We start from the raw sequence: 15,208 nt of genomic DNA, 5'->3' as shown, positions 1-15,208 counted from the left end.
GTCATTGAAGAAGAATCCAAAGTCATTTCCTGCTCTGTTAAGCAGAGTGCAGCAGGGACTGCCAATGCCTTTCTCTTCTGTGTTATACAGCACCTAGCATAACTGGGGCTAAGTGCTACTATAATATAAACCAAATAGTACAGGGACTGGTTCTAACCAGCCAGAGCTGAGCATCATGGGCATTTTTGAAGCCTGCCATTTCATTCTTTGGGCTGCCAAAGAATTCAAGCAAGAACCTTGAACCTCTGTAAAGCAGGGCGGGGATCTGGGGAGTCCATTCATCTAAATTAAAAGCAGAGCTCCAGAGTATAGAAGACTGGACAGCTTGGAAGAAAACTGATGCTAATTGTATTAAATAAGCTACCTGGGCAATTGTGAATTCAAACCAATGCAATATCCTCAGAATTAGCAACTTGCACAAGGTGTGAATTAAAGCTGTGGAGTCCATCATCTCCAGACTGAATAGGCCTGGAGAACCACTCCTCTTCTCCCCACCAGTATCATGCGTGCATACTGTACTGGTGCCTGTGTTGCACTCTCACTTGCATGAACAGAAGACTCCACTTTCCAAGCAACTGCTTTGCTTTTCTCCACTAGCACCAGCTTTACTTACAAATTCAAGCTGAGGGTGGGAGTGCTCTCGTATCCTGTTCCCACACAGACTCTAGAGTTAAGGGTCTGAGGATAAAGGGTGAATTTCAACACAAAGATCTGTTCAAGGCCCAGAAACCCTGTCCAGCCTGGGAGAGGTTTTGGTGGAACTAGCCCCACATGCATAGGGATTTTCAGTTCACTATGCCTCTGCCGGAGGTCCCTGGCTTTACCACAACAACCATTTTGAACAAGGACTAGGATGCAAGATAGTCTTGTTCTGAGGCTCTGGATTCACTTCATGCCTCTGCGCAGACTTCCCATGTTTCCCAGGTTTCCACAAGCAAATCACTCAGCTTGGGATTTTCATAGAATAGCAGGGCTGGATGGGATCTTAGGTCATCTAGTCCAAACCCCTGCTCTATTCAGAATCATCCCTGACCAAACCATCCATTCAACATCCCACCTGCTAAGTTATTTCTAATACAAAACTAAAATTTCCCTTGGTCCAGTGTAAGGCCATTCTTTCTTGCCTTGTTCCCGGCAGCCACAGAGCATGGTCTAGCTTCATTCTCCGTACAGCCACCCGTCAGGTACTTGAAGACTGTTACTAGCTCCCCCACAAGTCTTGTCTTCTCCAAACTATGTAATCATAATGCTTTCAGCCTATCTTCATAAGTCAAGAGTATACTCAAGCTCACTACTGAAAATTGCTCTAATTCTCTCCGTCTGTGGCGTTTTTCCTCCAAGGCAGCTCCTTGCTTTGCTGACTTTCAATGAGAGTTCGGTGTGAGGATCCCACCTTTCATCTTTCTGTGTCTCGGCCTCCCGTTTCTCAAAGCCAATAATCCTTCCCTTTTCTTACCCTTCATCTGTCTTGCCTGGTGAGTTTGCAGGCTCTTTGGGATGTGGAGCATCTTTCATTATGTCTGTACAGCACTTAGCATAAGGGTGCCCAGATCTCATTCAGGGCCTCTTTGGGTGACTGTCGTAAGGGACAAAATAAATGGGGTGGCAATCAAAATGAAGAAATGAAAAACACTTTGCAGGGACCCCTTTCTGCCTTCACCCACATATCCCCTTTGGAGGCTCTTAACTTAGAAACCTTCCCTCCAGAGGAGCGTTGGAGCGACAGAAAATATTTTCCAAGCTTAATATCAGTTCCAGATGTTCATAGCCATTTCAGTTTGTATTTCACCCTGTAAAACACATCTCTCTCTCGCGCGCTTGCTCTCTCTCTGGTGCACAGCCTGCTTCTTCTATGACATAATCTGCTGGCTTGCCCAGTCAGTGCAGACTTGTACACACACACACACACACACGCACACGCATGCACACACACTCACGCACAGTCTCTTTGAGCACCTCATGATTGAACAAAGAACATCGCTCAACTACAAAGGCATTGTACACATGGACCTATGAGTAATTTCCACAAGTTTTAACAAACAGTTTGGGATGTAATGTCTCCTTTCCTGGCTGCCGATTGGAGAAGTGCTCTCTTCCCCACTGCAGGGTGTTGAAAGTGTGGTCTATTTTGCACACATGTTCACTTCAGGAACAATCCTATTAACATCAGATGTTCAGAAGGTTGTGCTTTTTTTTTGTAGGTACCAGTAACAAGCCTTTAAAAATATGTGTAGCCAGGGGCTTGGGTGGGCAGGCAGTCCCCAAAAGGTCCAAATTCCCCTTAGCCAAGCCCCACCACCTTTGCCCTGCACATTGAGAGAAGACGACTGGGGAGCGTGGAGGGGCCCAGCCTGCAAACTTGCTCCGGACATTACTCCAAGATGAGCAAGAAGAGAAAATGATGTTTGGCTCAGGAAGGGGGCTTCATCTTCCAGTTGCAAGGGGAGCAGGAGGCCAAGGGCTTTGTGAAGATTAGACACTGGAGTCTTTGGGGGACAGGCAGACAGCCAGATGCCATACGGGAGCAAAGTTTGCTGTGTAGCCAAGGCAACGAGTTGGCAAAGCCACAGCAGAACACACTGCCAGGAGGTTATAGCTAATTAAAATAAAATAAAATACAAAAAACCCTTCTGCATGAAAGTCCTGGAGATCCTAAGAATGACTCCAGCAGATTCAGATAGAGCATACCTGTTATTTACTTTGGCACCGCTATGCTCTACAAATACCCATCCAACTCCCAGTGTCCCCATCATGGTGGGTGATCCCCTCAACCTTTAGAAACAAAGGCCCACATTTTCCAAGGGAGCTTGGCTTTCACTTTTAGGGTGTTACCCTTGATTTTACACAGACACTGTTTAATTCTCAGCTGATGGAGAGATGCACACAAATACAAACGTGAAGGGCTTTCATAGACCTGAGCAACCAAAGGTTCAAATGAAATCAAGGAGACCAATATTGCAGGCTCCTCTGAAAATTCATCTCTCTCTTTGGTGTCGTTAGGTGGATGTCCAAGGCTGACTGGCCACTGTTGGAAATTACGCCAGAAAGGTCTGAAAAGCTGGAACGGAGTTTGAGAAGGGGGGGGGGGGGTGCCTGGCCCTAAACAACACTGGAGATGTAGGAGAGATGTAGGGCTTGCTTTTTTGTTTTTATTTTGTTTAAATTGTAATTGAGGTTACTTTGCCTGAGAATTAGCTAAGCCCCCAGGAGCAGGCTATGTAGCTCCTCAGAATGAACTGAATTGCCTGTCAAACACATGGCAGTCATAAAAAGAAAATAATAATAATAATCTGTATTTCCTACTCTTGCTGCCAGGCAGAAATCCAGCCACATCAAAAGAGAAAATTTGTGTTTCCCTTGCCTGGCCTCACCTGACAAATGTGTGAGCAATCTGGAATCTCCATCCAAAACAAAGTGCTTCCTTTGGCGGGTTGTTTTTCCTTTTTTTTAGTATTGGAGGGTGCCCTCCAAGATAAAGAGCAAACCTTCCATGCTGGGAACTGGAAATGCAACCCAAGGACTACAGCATTTGGCAGTTTTGGAAACAGAAGTTAACATGGGGAGGGGAGTGGGGAGAGAGGAAAATTTACTTTGGGGAAGGAATGGTGTCTAAATAGGTAACATCGGGTACCACTGGGACACAGACCCTTCTGGCCATCTGGAGTTGAGGCCACTACAAATGATCAGTGGCCTCTGACAGATGTTTTGATCTCTCTCTAGCACTGAACATCTTAGCCTCAAAGCAAAAGGTACTCAGATACTGTAAGAACTAGGACTAGGATGAATATGTCAGAGAAGAACAGCAGATGGGGCCAAAATGCCCTGCTGGTGTAATCTGGTATAGTTCTGTTGATTCTAGTGGAAATGGGCCACTTGACAGAAATAGAGAATTGGCTGCTTAAGAGTCTTTTAAAAAGTACAGGAAAAACAAAGCCAAACAAAAGAGAGCCACCAAAAGCCAAGTTTTGCTGTTTCTGCTTTTCTCTCTCAACTGGCTCTGACTGATCTTGGTGCGACTGATTTGCACAGTCGTCACACAGTCAGAATGCCAGGTTGAGGTTCCCTTCCCTTTTACCCTCTTAGGCCTCACGACCAGGAGTCTTATTTCCAAAAGCAGCCAGAGTCACTTAAAAAACCTTCTATGGCAAATGCCATCACCTGGTCCAATGCTGGAAACCACTTTGCCCATCTGCAGACTCTGAGGATCTCATGCACAGTGACACTTTCTGAACAGAAGCCTGTGAATTCAGTAGCCTGAAATTTAGCATTTCCTCTCCTCTTGACTCCCTGACACCTGGACTCACCATCTGGATGAAAGGTGGGCATCAGGAGAATCCAATTTTGCCAGTGACTGGAGCAATGGGTTACAAATAGCTAACAAGCCAACATGCAAGAGCACTAAGAGATGCTGTACCACAGAGAGTAAGAGTCAGGGAACAGCCTCAGAGACCTGGCCTCTAGCTGTCCATGATGAGAGATCATCAGTGCAGGAGGATCCAAGTGGGTTTCAGTCTCAGATCTATTCCATGTACTTCTACACAGCTTTGCCTAGTAATACATGCAGCACTGGGGGCTGGCCCCTATAGTACTGACTCTGTAGTCTCTACAGGTCCTGGGACACCAGGTGATAAGCCCAGGATGGGTAATCGAAAAAGCATTAGACACACACACCACTGGCTGCACATAACCCACAGATTGTGTCATATGCAATATAATGCTCTACCTGCAACATCCATGGAACAACTTTCACTTGTTTTTGCTCTTTTCTTCAGGCACTCCAGAAGCTCCTGCTCTTTGGAGTCCAGTAAGCCCAAGGGGCTAACTACCAGAGAGCTCAGCTAGTCTCCCACTGCAAAGTCAGATCAGCCTTGCGACATGTCAGTACTTCTTAGGAACACAGGACTGGAAGGGTATTTTGTAGTCTAGTTTCCCACTGTCATAGGCAACCATGACAGAATCCCATTCACAAACTGGTCAAGCACCATCTTAAAAGTACTTAAGATTGTTGCCCATGTGGCCCCCGCTGGAGGACTGTTTAAGCATCTTACTTCTAGGATGGCTGGATGCCTTCTTCTAATGGTTTCCTGACTAGACAAGGGTACACTTTAACAGCTTCAGCTCCCAAAGGAGGAGGTCATTAGCATACAGGTTTTTGGCGGGGCGGGGGGGAGGGTTATGTGAGTTTGTGTCTGCTCCAGTCAGCTTTGACTGGGCCCTAGCTTTGCACCTAACGTTTTGTGGTTAAACAAATCCAACAACGTACAGCATAAGGCACTCATCTTTTCCTGGTTGTGTTCATGAGAAGAGCTGGAGCATCATTTTCAGTAGTGTTTTTTTTGGGGGGGGGGTTCATGTGTTAATACAAGACCTTTACATTATTCACCTAAACTCCCCATTAGGCTTTTACAACCTTCTGCCCTGGAGGGGCAGGGACTTCAATCATAGTTTCATAGTAGCTAGGGTCAGGAGGGACCTGAACAGATCACCTAGCCTGACCCCCTGCCACAGGCAGGAATGAATGCTGGGTTCACAAGACCCCAAACAGGTGATCATCCAACCTCCTCTTGAATTTGCCCAAGGTAGGGGAGAGGACCACTTCCCTGGGAAGCTGGTTCCAGATTTTGGCCACCCTAACTGTAAAATACTGTCTCCTGATCTCTAACCTAAACCTATTCTCCATCATCTTATTACCATTGCTCCTCGTCACCCCAGGTGGTGCTGGGGAGAAAAGGGCTCTTCCTGTTTGCCGATGATCTCCCCTGATGAGTTTGTAGGCAGCCACCAAGTCCCCCCTCAGCCCCCTCTTGCTGAGGCTGAACAGGTTCGGGTCCCTCAGTCTCTCCTCATAGGGCCTGTCCTTGCTGCCCTCTCACCAAGCAGGTGGCCCTCCTCTGACCCCTCTCCAGGCTGACCACATCCTTTTTAAAGTGCGGTGCCCAGTACTGGACACAGTACTCCAATTGTGGCCTGACTAGTGTTGCATAGAGGGGGAGGATCACCTCTCTGGACCAGCTTGAGATGCACAACAAGGTATGGCTGGCTTTGCTGGCTGCGGTCTGGCATTGGTGGCTCATGTTCATTTTGGAGTCATTAATGACTCCTGACATTTTTGCTTCATGCACCCTCCTGCACAAGACCAAACTTTGACTAATTGAGGCCCTACCTCTGAAATCACTGATTCAGGATACAGAAGCAGTTGAATTACTGCAAAATTCCCCAGAGCATGGGGAAGCCAGCCGCTTTCACTTACCTGTGTAGAGGTCAGTGTCTGTGTACTCATCAACCTTCTTGTGTTGAAGGACATAGTCAGAAACCTTTGTCCCAATTGCAGGCTGGACATCCAGCCACTCCAGAGAGACCACTGTGCTGGAGGGCTCTACGTTGGGAGACAGGCGCAACCTGCACGAGAGACACAAAAAAAGGTGGAAAGCCTAGAGGTCAGTTAATGCTCTCGGGAAAATGTTTTTTTTTTAAACAGATACTTCCATGCACTGCACAACTCACCAGACTATAAAAAGCAAAGGGCGTAAAAACTAAGGGAGAAAAATAAACTTTCAACTACACTTCAGGTGAGTAAAGCCACAACCCCTGCCTCTGCCTTGGGACTAAATGACTAAAGCCAGTATACCTGGAGGAGTCTTACCATCTTCCCAACTAATTCCCATTTTATTACTTCCTGCAATCAGAGAGGAGAGGCCTGGTTCAGCAGCCCTATGGGCTCACAGACAAACAAGAACAAGAACAGGTTACCCAGAGAAGTTGTGGCATCTCCACCCTTGCAGGTTTTTAAGACCCGGCTAGACAAAGCCTTGGCTGGGATGATCTAGTTGAGGCTGGTCCTGCTTTGAGCAGGGGGTTGGACTAGATGTGACCTCCTGAGGTCCCTCCCAGCCATCCTTTTCTATGGTTGTAAGGAGTCAAACTTTCCCCCCACCCCGAATGTCCATGTACCCTAGCTAAAATGAAGGTATTGAGTGTAAATGAGGGGAGAAGCTAGCTCAGACTGTGTTTATGATCTAAGACTGCAGGAGTACTAGTGAACTAGAGGCTGCGTAGCAGGGGAGGGGGAGGGGGAAGAGTGAGGCCTGATTTCTTCTCAAGTCCTGTGCCTTGTATCACCAATTGCACCAGTGCAAAGTGCTACCACCTCAAGCATCACAACTAGGACTGTGCAAATTTTCGGGTGCTGATCTGATTTGGAGGAGATTCGGCCCAATTCGGCAGCCAAATCTCTGAATCCAAACTGAATCAGGAGACCAATAAAAAGATCCAAATCGATTCAAAGCTCCCTGAATTGATTTGGAAAAGATTCAGAGAGCTTTGGCGATTCGGGCAGTCCCCACTTGTTGCAGCAGGGAGCTGGACACAGACTCCATGTTGGTAAGTAGGGGGCAGCGAGGGGGGGCTGGAGGAGGGGAGGGGAGGCCATTAGGGGACCCCTCCAGGCCCCGTACCCTACCTGCTCCCCCAGCCCCCTAAGCACTGTAAGACCCCTGCCCACTGTCTCAACCCCCACTCTCCGTGGCTCCCCCATCTGCCCCAGCTCCTGGCTCTTTGATTCATGACGGTGATTTGAATCACCGAATTGAATCGCTGTCCCCCAAATCATCCAAATCCGAAGTGAATACTAGCTGCTTTGCACAGGCCTAATCACAACCATGTTGCGATGGTGTCACCAGCTACACAAAGTACAGGGCCACGGAGAACCAGGCTCAGAGCATACAGATGTGCTGTTTGAACTCAGGATGGCAAATCAATCCCCTCTGAGGATACTGGCTCACTAAAAAGGTGTTCTGTTCCTTGTGGACAACTGGAGCCAGTCTTCCTGCTTTCTCAGCTAATTCCCCATTAATTTGCTCCTGATTTGCTCTCACTCCAACAAGCCACAATGAATTGCACTGTAATTCCATTTCTTTTACCATTTTAAATTTCATTCTGCAAACCCTAGTAATAAAGTGATGAAAATCTATAAGGAAACCATCCAGAGCCGCTGCCTGAGCCAGGATATCCTGAAGGCATCAGTCACACAGCAAGATGCACTGGACTCTAGCCCTGGGCTTGAATGCAAGAGCAAGGAGGCGCCCGTGGGTAAATCTGTAACCGCACACAGCTAATGAGAGGGGGCCGCTTTGCAACAGAGCCCAGTTCACGGAGATACGTACACAGGCTGAGGGAGAGGGCTGCAGTTTGGGAGTCCATTCTCATCAAAGGCATTGAGGTCACACCTGCACCAGTCCTCGATCACATCTCCTTTTCCTGAGCACCAGTATGAGCTCATCAGGGCTCCCTTGAATGCCTAGCATGTTTTGCAGAAAAAAAAAAGAGAAGAGAGAAAGAAAAAGGAAAGAGAGTGATTGCTAACAGCTCAGTGAAATCAGCAAGCAGTTCAGCCTGCGCTTGCTGCGAGCATCAAGGTTGCTAATGGCATCTGGAGAGAAAGGGTGGACTTGTAGTTCAGGCACAAAGCTGGGACTTAAGCAATCGAAGAGGTGTTCAGCTTTGCCATGGAGTCTTTGTGTGACCTCTGGCAAGTCACTTAATCTCTGTGTGCCTTAGTACCCCATCTGCAAAGCTGAGATAATGGGGTTTGTTTTGACTCTGTAGATCATGTGCTGCTTTTGGCAAGAGCTGATTTCCCCTCTGTATCTGCTCTGTGCCCAGTGCAGTGGGAGACTTTTAAAAGGAAAGGTGGTCTGTGTATGTAAGAGTGGAGCCACACCACTGTTTTCAAGCCCACTTCCATTGTGGGAGGCCATAGCTGAGCTTCTTTCTGCCCCTGAAATTTCATTGCGTATGGTGCTCTTCCTTTCCTGCCTTCAGTCACTGTGTTCTGCTGTTAGGCACAGTTACATGTCCTTGATCTCCATCCCAGAACTGCCTCCAGTCCAAAGACGAGTGGAACGGCGCCCAAATACAGAGCTTCCCCAGAAAAGTGCCCCATTCTGCTCATGCTTTCTTTACTCGGGTGAGTCAGCCTACTGAAAGCTTTCCTGCAGAAGAACTGCCCAACAGCCCTCGCAACTATACAGTTGGTTCAAGTAAAGACATCACAAAAAAAGCCTTGTCAACATCTCTTCTATCACCGGGGCTACAACACTCCAATCTTGCTAGGAATGATTTGCAAGAGTACACGCTGCAGGACCAGGTACTGTCACGTGTAAGTGTGTCAAATACTTTCAGGGTGCATCCGGATGGGAATGGGGATATAAATGCGATCCTATCAGCATGCCAAGAATTCCTCACTGCTGCTAAAAGCACCTGATACTGCAATCTGATACACAGGAAAAATGACACTTGTAGAGAACAGGTTGCAAAAATATATTTTTGATGTCCCTCTTTCTTTAAACCTATTCCCACTGCTAACTTTTCCTACCAGCTCATCCATACAAACTGCAACCAAACTGATCACTTCCCTTTCTCCAGTCTCATGTGCTGGACCCAGCTACTGCAGTGGAGTTCCCCACACCGCAGGGAAATGCTTGGCTAAACCCTAACAGGCCTGGACCCCTGGTCTGATGTTCCAGGGATGTGATGGGGTCTCAGGCGAGCCAGGTTGTACTCCTAGCTCCACCATGGACCAACTGTGTAAGTCACTGTCTCTCTCCCTCAATATCTGAAAGCTTCGTGGCTAAGGAGTCTCTGCTGTGTTTGTCCAAGGGCATTCTGAAACAAGTGACTTCAAGAATAAGTGTGGGTATGAGTGCTGCCAGGCTGGCCAGTGTGGAATATACTGTGAACATAAGGTAAAATTGTGCATTAATTGCCATCAGCAGATTCAGCAAGTACATTTAGATTCTCATGGGCACATTCAATATATTCACATATGCCCAACAAAGATGGCACTGGTTTCAGCTGCAGCTTCTAGGTGCTACCACAGCAATAGTGAAACCTTTATTTCCTCTTAATAATGTTGCAGAATCTATTTCTAGCAGGTTTTACAGCCCATTTTTAATTTAGTGTAAATCCAGTATTTTGAGCTAGAATTTCCTTCCCAGTCCCCCACTTACACACACTCGCTTCACAGCCCCGGGCAGTTCATACTTGACCAAACTCTAGTACTTAAAACGGTATTTTGACCTTCAAATCTCTGACTGTGCCAGATTGCAAATGCCTGGCTTGCATGATACAACTAACCCCCCACCAGGCTACGCCTTCAAGATAGAAATTACCCCGGGGAGAACAGGGACAGTTTCAGTAGGTTTGGTATTTAACACAAAACTGTAGTAAAAAACGCCTTCCTCAAGCCATTTATTAAAAAAAGGGTAAAAATAGACGTATACGTCATGCACCCTATTGTTTGCGATCTTGTCAGCTTCCCCAAATGTACAGCCACCTTTAAAAAGGCGCCTTGACTCAGCCCTGTCTGCGGTATTTGTTTCCAGACATTTATGAAATGTTCCCATTCAACAAGAAAAAAAACAGAGAGAGAGAGAGAGAAATAGCAAGAGGGATGGGAGGAAAAATGTTATATTATTTTATTCCTTGGATTTTTTTTAAAATCTTAATTAAATGCCCGGAAGTAGAAAGAACAATTAGCGATTCTCCAGGATAGGTGGATGGATAGAGAGGTGGAGAAGCAGCTCGAAGGAATATATAGTGAGTGACAGACATAGGGACAGAGAAGAGAGATAGCTCAGATGTATGAGAATGAATCACCTCCTTTTGTAAAGATTAACGAAATACAATCCTCTCCCCACCTCTGCACTGCGCAGGCGAGGGTGGAAGGGTGGTTCACACACAAACAATGTAACAAGGAATTCAAGGAAAGGGAAAGGGCACATAGAAAAAAAAAAAAAAAAACATCCCACCCAGTCCATTTACCAGGTCAGGGAGGGATGTGTGTGCTGCTGACACGAATAGACTGCCATTGATGACCAAGCCAGGATGGTTTTCAACAGGCCCAGAGCTCTGCAGGGATTTCCTGACTGTTTGGAAAGACAATGGAAACAGTGAAAAAGGCTTTTTTTTATAAAGGATGAGAGTGAGCGGTAGAGAAAGAGAGGCAGAGACAGAGAGAGCATGGGTTGGATGCCCTGGAGGTTTTTAGAGGTCACAGAGCTGGAAATAGCCTCCTGGCAGGCAGAGAGATGTAGTAGGGAGGACAGGCATTATATCATTGCTGGTCTTTGCTTTGAACTCCTCCTCCAGCTCCAAGTTATGTTCCCTTGTGGTGGACTCACAGTTTACGGCTCCCTGAAGGCACATACGGGTGCAGGCTCCCCTCACATCTCCAGCCAAGGAAAGAGACCCAGTGACTGTGCTGGCGTGAGTGAGGCCATGTGCAGAGGGTGTCAGGGAGTGAAGCGCAGGAGGGAGTGGTGGAAAAAGAAAACACCTGAGCCACCTCTCAGGAAACAGCTTCCAGCCCTCTCAGTGCTCAACACCCACCGGGGGACATGGAGCTAGGAGTCTGGACCCGTGACCTGGGGCCCAGTCCCACAGCAAAGAGCTGTGCAGAGGCAGCTGAGTCTGGTTGATGAGTAAAGGCACATGGACAACACTTGGGACAAAAGCAGAGCCTGCTATACAGTGGAAACCTCCTCATATGGTTTCTTCATAGTTACTTGGTCAACCTCCCATTCCCATAACCCACACTGCACATCTTCCACCATGGCACCCCCTCGCTGCCTCCTTGCCGCCGCCATGCCCATGCAGTCCACTGTTCACTGAGACACCCAGACTCTCCCACTACACTGCCACCATACACCTATGTTGCTCTACTCCTGTCACCATTTGCATATATGGACATGACTCAGTTGCTTTGTACTGCACCCATACAAGCACACACCCAGAATGCATGGCACCAACACCGTAAACCCATGCTGTCCTAACAGCCAGCTCCTTTTCTCTCCAAACTCGCACACCAAACTTGCTCTCCTTAGTGTCCTGTGGCATACTTGCTGTGCAGGCCCCTTGACACCATCACAACGAAGGTGTACTACTGCCTTAGCACTGTCACCATGCACCCTTGCCCAGCAATGGTGCAGCAGGTTTGCTCACTAGGTGGGATCTTAACAGCACAGCGCTTGTATGCTTCATTGAGTCTGAGGTCAAAGCTGGTCCCAGCTCTGCCTTCTCCCTCCCACCAGAGCCTTGCAAAATAATTTGGTGACCCAATGAGGAAATCTCACTGGCCATGCTCCTGCCCTTTAGCTAAATCCAATAATTAATTTCTTTTGTTTGGTTGGGTTTTTTTTTTTTTACGGTAACTACAACGCTGGACTGACCCCACCACTGCCCATCCACACACACTTTAATTAGATCCCACAGGTACAGAGGCAAGATCTGCCTTGTGTCAACCTTTACACAAACAAGGTTATCCAATCGATGCATCTTTCAATTCTACTCATTAAGTCACATGCATCTACATGCAATAACAGGGTTACACAGGGAAACAATAGCCAAACACCCCCCAGCCCTGACAGCAGCCTCTATTCAATTTTCCTGACATTTGTTTATGAAAGAGCAAGCAGCTGACGTCAAGCCAAGCCATGGAAGGCAAAGTGATGGGCTCAGCTGGCAGCTGGTGGGCTGGGTTCACTGGGGCTGTCTTTGCTTGGTCTTAAACAAGATTTCTAGGAAATGCATATGCTAGGGAGCATATGGCAAGGAGGGGAGAAGGGAGGAGGGATTGGAGGGAAGGAGAGAGGTGAATTGTTTGCAAAAGCAGACTGGTTGGGAGGAAGGTGAAAGCTATTCTGGAAGCTGGGTTAAGGCAGCCCCACTGATCTCCAGACAGGCTGCTCTATCCTTCAAGTACTCTACCACGCATTCTGGAGGCTCCAGTTTCCCAATATGGCCATTTCCATGGCTTACAGGAACACTGTGTCAAAATTAGGGCCACCACAGGGCACCCTGTGGTTTTCAAGTCCATTGCTGTAACATTTAGGACTGCTTTGGGGCTCTGCTCCTGTCTAACAAAAGCACAGCGCTCAGTAGCATCTGCCACATCCTCCTTAAGCCCCAGGTTTCCTTCTGTGGGACACTGCTGTCACCGCAAAGAATTCAGTGCTATTCTACGTGTGTTTCTCCCGGGATAAATAGCAGTGGCGCATATTTGTGCTGCTGTTAGCTGTCCCCAGGGAATCCCCCTATATGTGTACTTTGGCATGGGGCAAATTGCCTTGGGTGGGGTAGGGGAGGCTGAGGCTGGCCCCTGCAGCCTCATCTGGGATCCTGGGGGCCTCCCAGGGTTGCAGCAATGACCATCCAGACATGCCAGAGCCTGGCCGGCAGCCGGAGCATGACTGGCTAGCCAGGCTCCTGTTCTGGGTGGCACATGCTACTGCCATGTGCACCACGCTACACTGATTTCTTCAGGTACTTCATTGCTTCATTGTCTGTGACTTGGAGATCCGTTTTTGCTCATGGACACCACCTTGTCTTCATGTTGCATGGTTTTTAATGGAACTCTCCCATGTTGTAAAATTAACCTCGGGCTGTGCTGGTTTAGGGCCTAATCCTGGCAAGGTGCTGTTCAGTGGCAAGTCAAAGGGACCGGAAGATGCTTAGCAAAGGATTCAAAGGACTGGGCCTCCATTTCTGAGGGGTCTTTGACAGCAGGCTAACCTTCGAAAAGGGCTCTTCTCATAGTGCACTGAGCAGACCTCCCTCCCAGCGTGTGCCAACCACTCCACAGAACCCTAACGCTGCTTTTTGCCTTGAATCAATTTTATCTTTCATTTAAAAGTATCCAAATTGTTTTGTTTCCCCATGAGTCAGTCCACTTAGTTTATGTCCTTCAGTGCCAGAGGGAAATTTATGAGATGAGAAACTGGCTTGAAACATTTATTTTCTAGATGACGACTCATGCTATTAGATATATAGTGTTATGAATCATAGGAACAGCATCTAATTTGCTCTTAAAGGTATAATAGGACTGGCTTCCCACACCCATATACACACATATATTGGATTGATGGTTCCCCCATTGGACAGCTAGATCATTTGTTTTGACATGAGCAAGACGTAGAGGACTATAAAGCCCCATCTTGCCATACGTTAAGCCTATTCATAAAAAATATTAGGGAAATGAATGATCTGCCTAGCACATCTATCCTAGACTTGATTGCTTACGGGTCTGTCTTCTATTGTTGTTTGTGCTAAGGGAAATGCAGATTTACCCACTTTTTATGGTTCAGAGGCTGAGCAGTAGAGTACAGACAATTTTTGCCTCTCCATTTTCCAGTTCAAATCAGGGAAGGAAGAAGTGATGAAAACTTGTTTCCATCCAATCATTTTTTGTGGTTGTACTGAAATGAAAAGAGAATTCAGCTCCAAGAGCTATAGGAGTAAGATCGCTGAACCTGAAGGGAGTCCTATTAGGATCAGACTAAGGATGTATGTTGGATAGTGCTGGTAAAACAGCCATTTGAAAAAGCCTGAGCAATAAGCCCCAAATCTTCAGAGGACTCAGCACTCACCATGAAGATTGAAATTTCCAAAGAGCTTGGTGGGTGACACTGCACCTGTTTTAAAAAATCCATCTCTGATTGTGGTTGCTGAGGACATGAAAAACCTACCCCTACTTGTTGTTTGAATTAAAGGACTTCTATGTTTAGGGCATGCTTTTTTCAGAAATACTTACAAAATATGTATGGGGGAAATATTAGGGTGAGGTGAATGTGGAGGTAGATTTCTGGGGGAAATGATGGAATGGGCCTGTAGAGTGTCTGGAAAAAGCTACAAGAGAAAGTAATTAATGTGGTACACTGGGTCATTTGGTCTACACTGCAGTCCTGCCTACTTGCTCCCTCTTATTCTCTCCAAACCTGAAAGTCTGCTGGTAAGGCTACTCCAGGGGTCACTTTGTTGTTACTCCTGACTGTGGTCCCCATCATGCTTGAAAGCGGCTGTTGGGGGCACCCCATGAGCGGTGTTGCTAGGTTTGGAGCAGGTGGACAGGGCATATCTGGGAACATCCAGGCCCAGACTTGCCACTGCCATGGGATGGACATGCTCTTAGTTTCTTGTGATAGTTTCCTGGTGAATCCTTTCAAACCTCAATCCCCAGACTCTTCCAGGAATTGCCTTTTTACTAGAAAAACCTTAACAAAGGAGAAGAAGAGTTCCCTTTCTTTCTTGTCACTTCAAAGCCCTGACTCAGATGGTACTGAGAGAGAGTTCCCTTGACAAGATGAAGAGGTAAAGAGCTCACATTCATCCTACCTTTGAGGGACTGTTTTCTGCAGCTTAGATCCTGGCTCTA

At 47.2% G+C, this 15,208-nt stretch overlaps 1 protein-coding gene across 2 annotated transcripts in view; it reads right to left on the bottom strand.

Annotated features, from left to right (window-relative positions):
* The window catches only part of ASTN2 (astrotactin 2), a 598,062-nt gene that overhangs the window by 136,566 nt on the left and 446,288 nt on the right, over window positions 1-15,208 (bottom strand). For both annotated transcript variants that reach the window (XM_090021411.1, XM_090021412.1), the window contains 2 exons: window positions 8,163-8,296; window positions 6,251-6,399 (listed from right to left, as the gene is read on the bottom strand). In XM_090021411.1, the coding sequence (XP_089877537.1) occupies window positions 6,251-6,399; window positions 8,163-8,296 (283 nt within the window). The remainder of the gene's footprint in view (window positions 1-6,250; window positions 6,400-8,162; window positions 8,297-15,208) is intronic.

This window comes from Crocodylus siamensis, chromosome 11, assembly GCF_052110815.1.
Source record: "Crocodylus siamensis isolate JL-2025a chromosome 11, ASM5211081v1, whole genome shotgun sequence".
In the NCBI taxonomy this organism is placed as follows: Eukaryota; Metazoa; Chordata; order Crocodylia; family Crocodylidae; genus Crocodylus; species Crocodylus siamensis.
The sequence above is the reverse complement of the archived record's forward strand: the minus strand, read 5'-3'. Positions and strand labels throughout refer to the sequence as shown.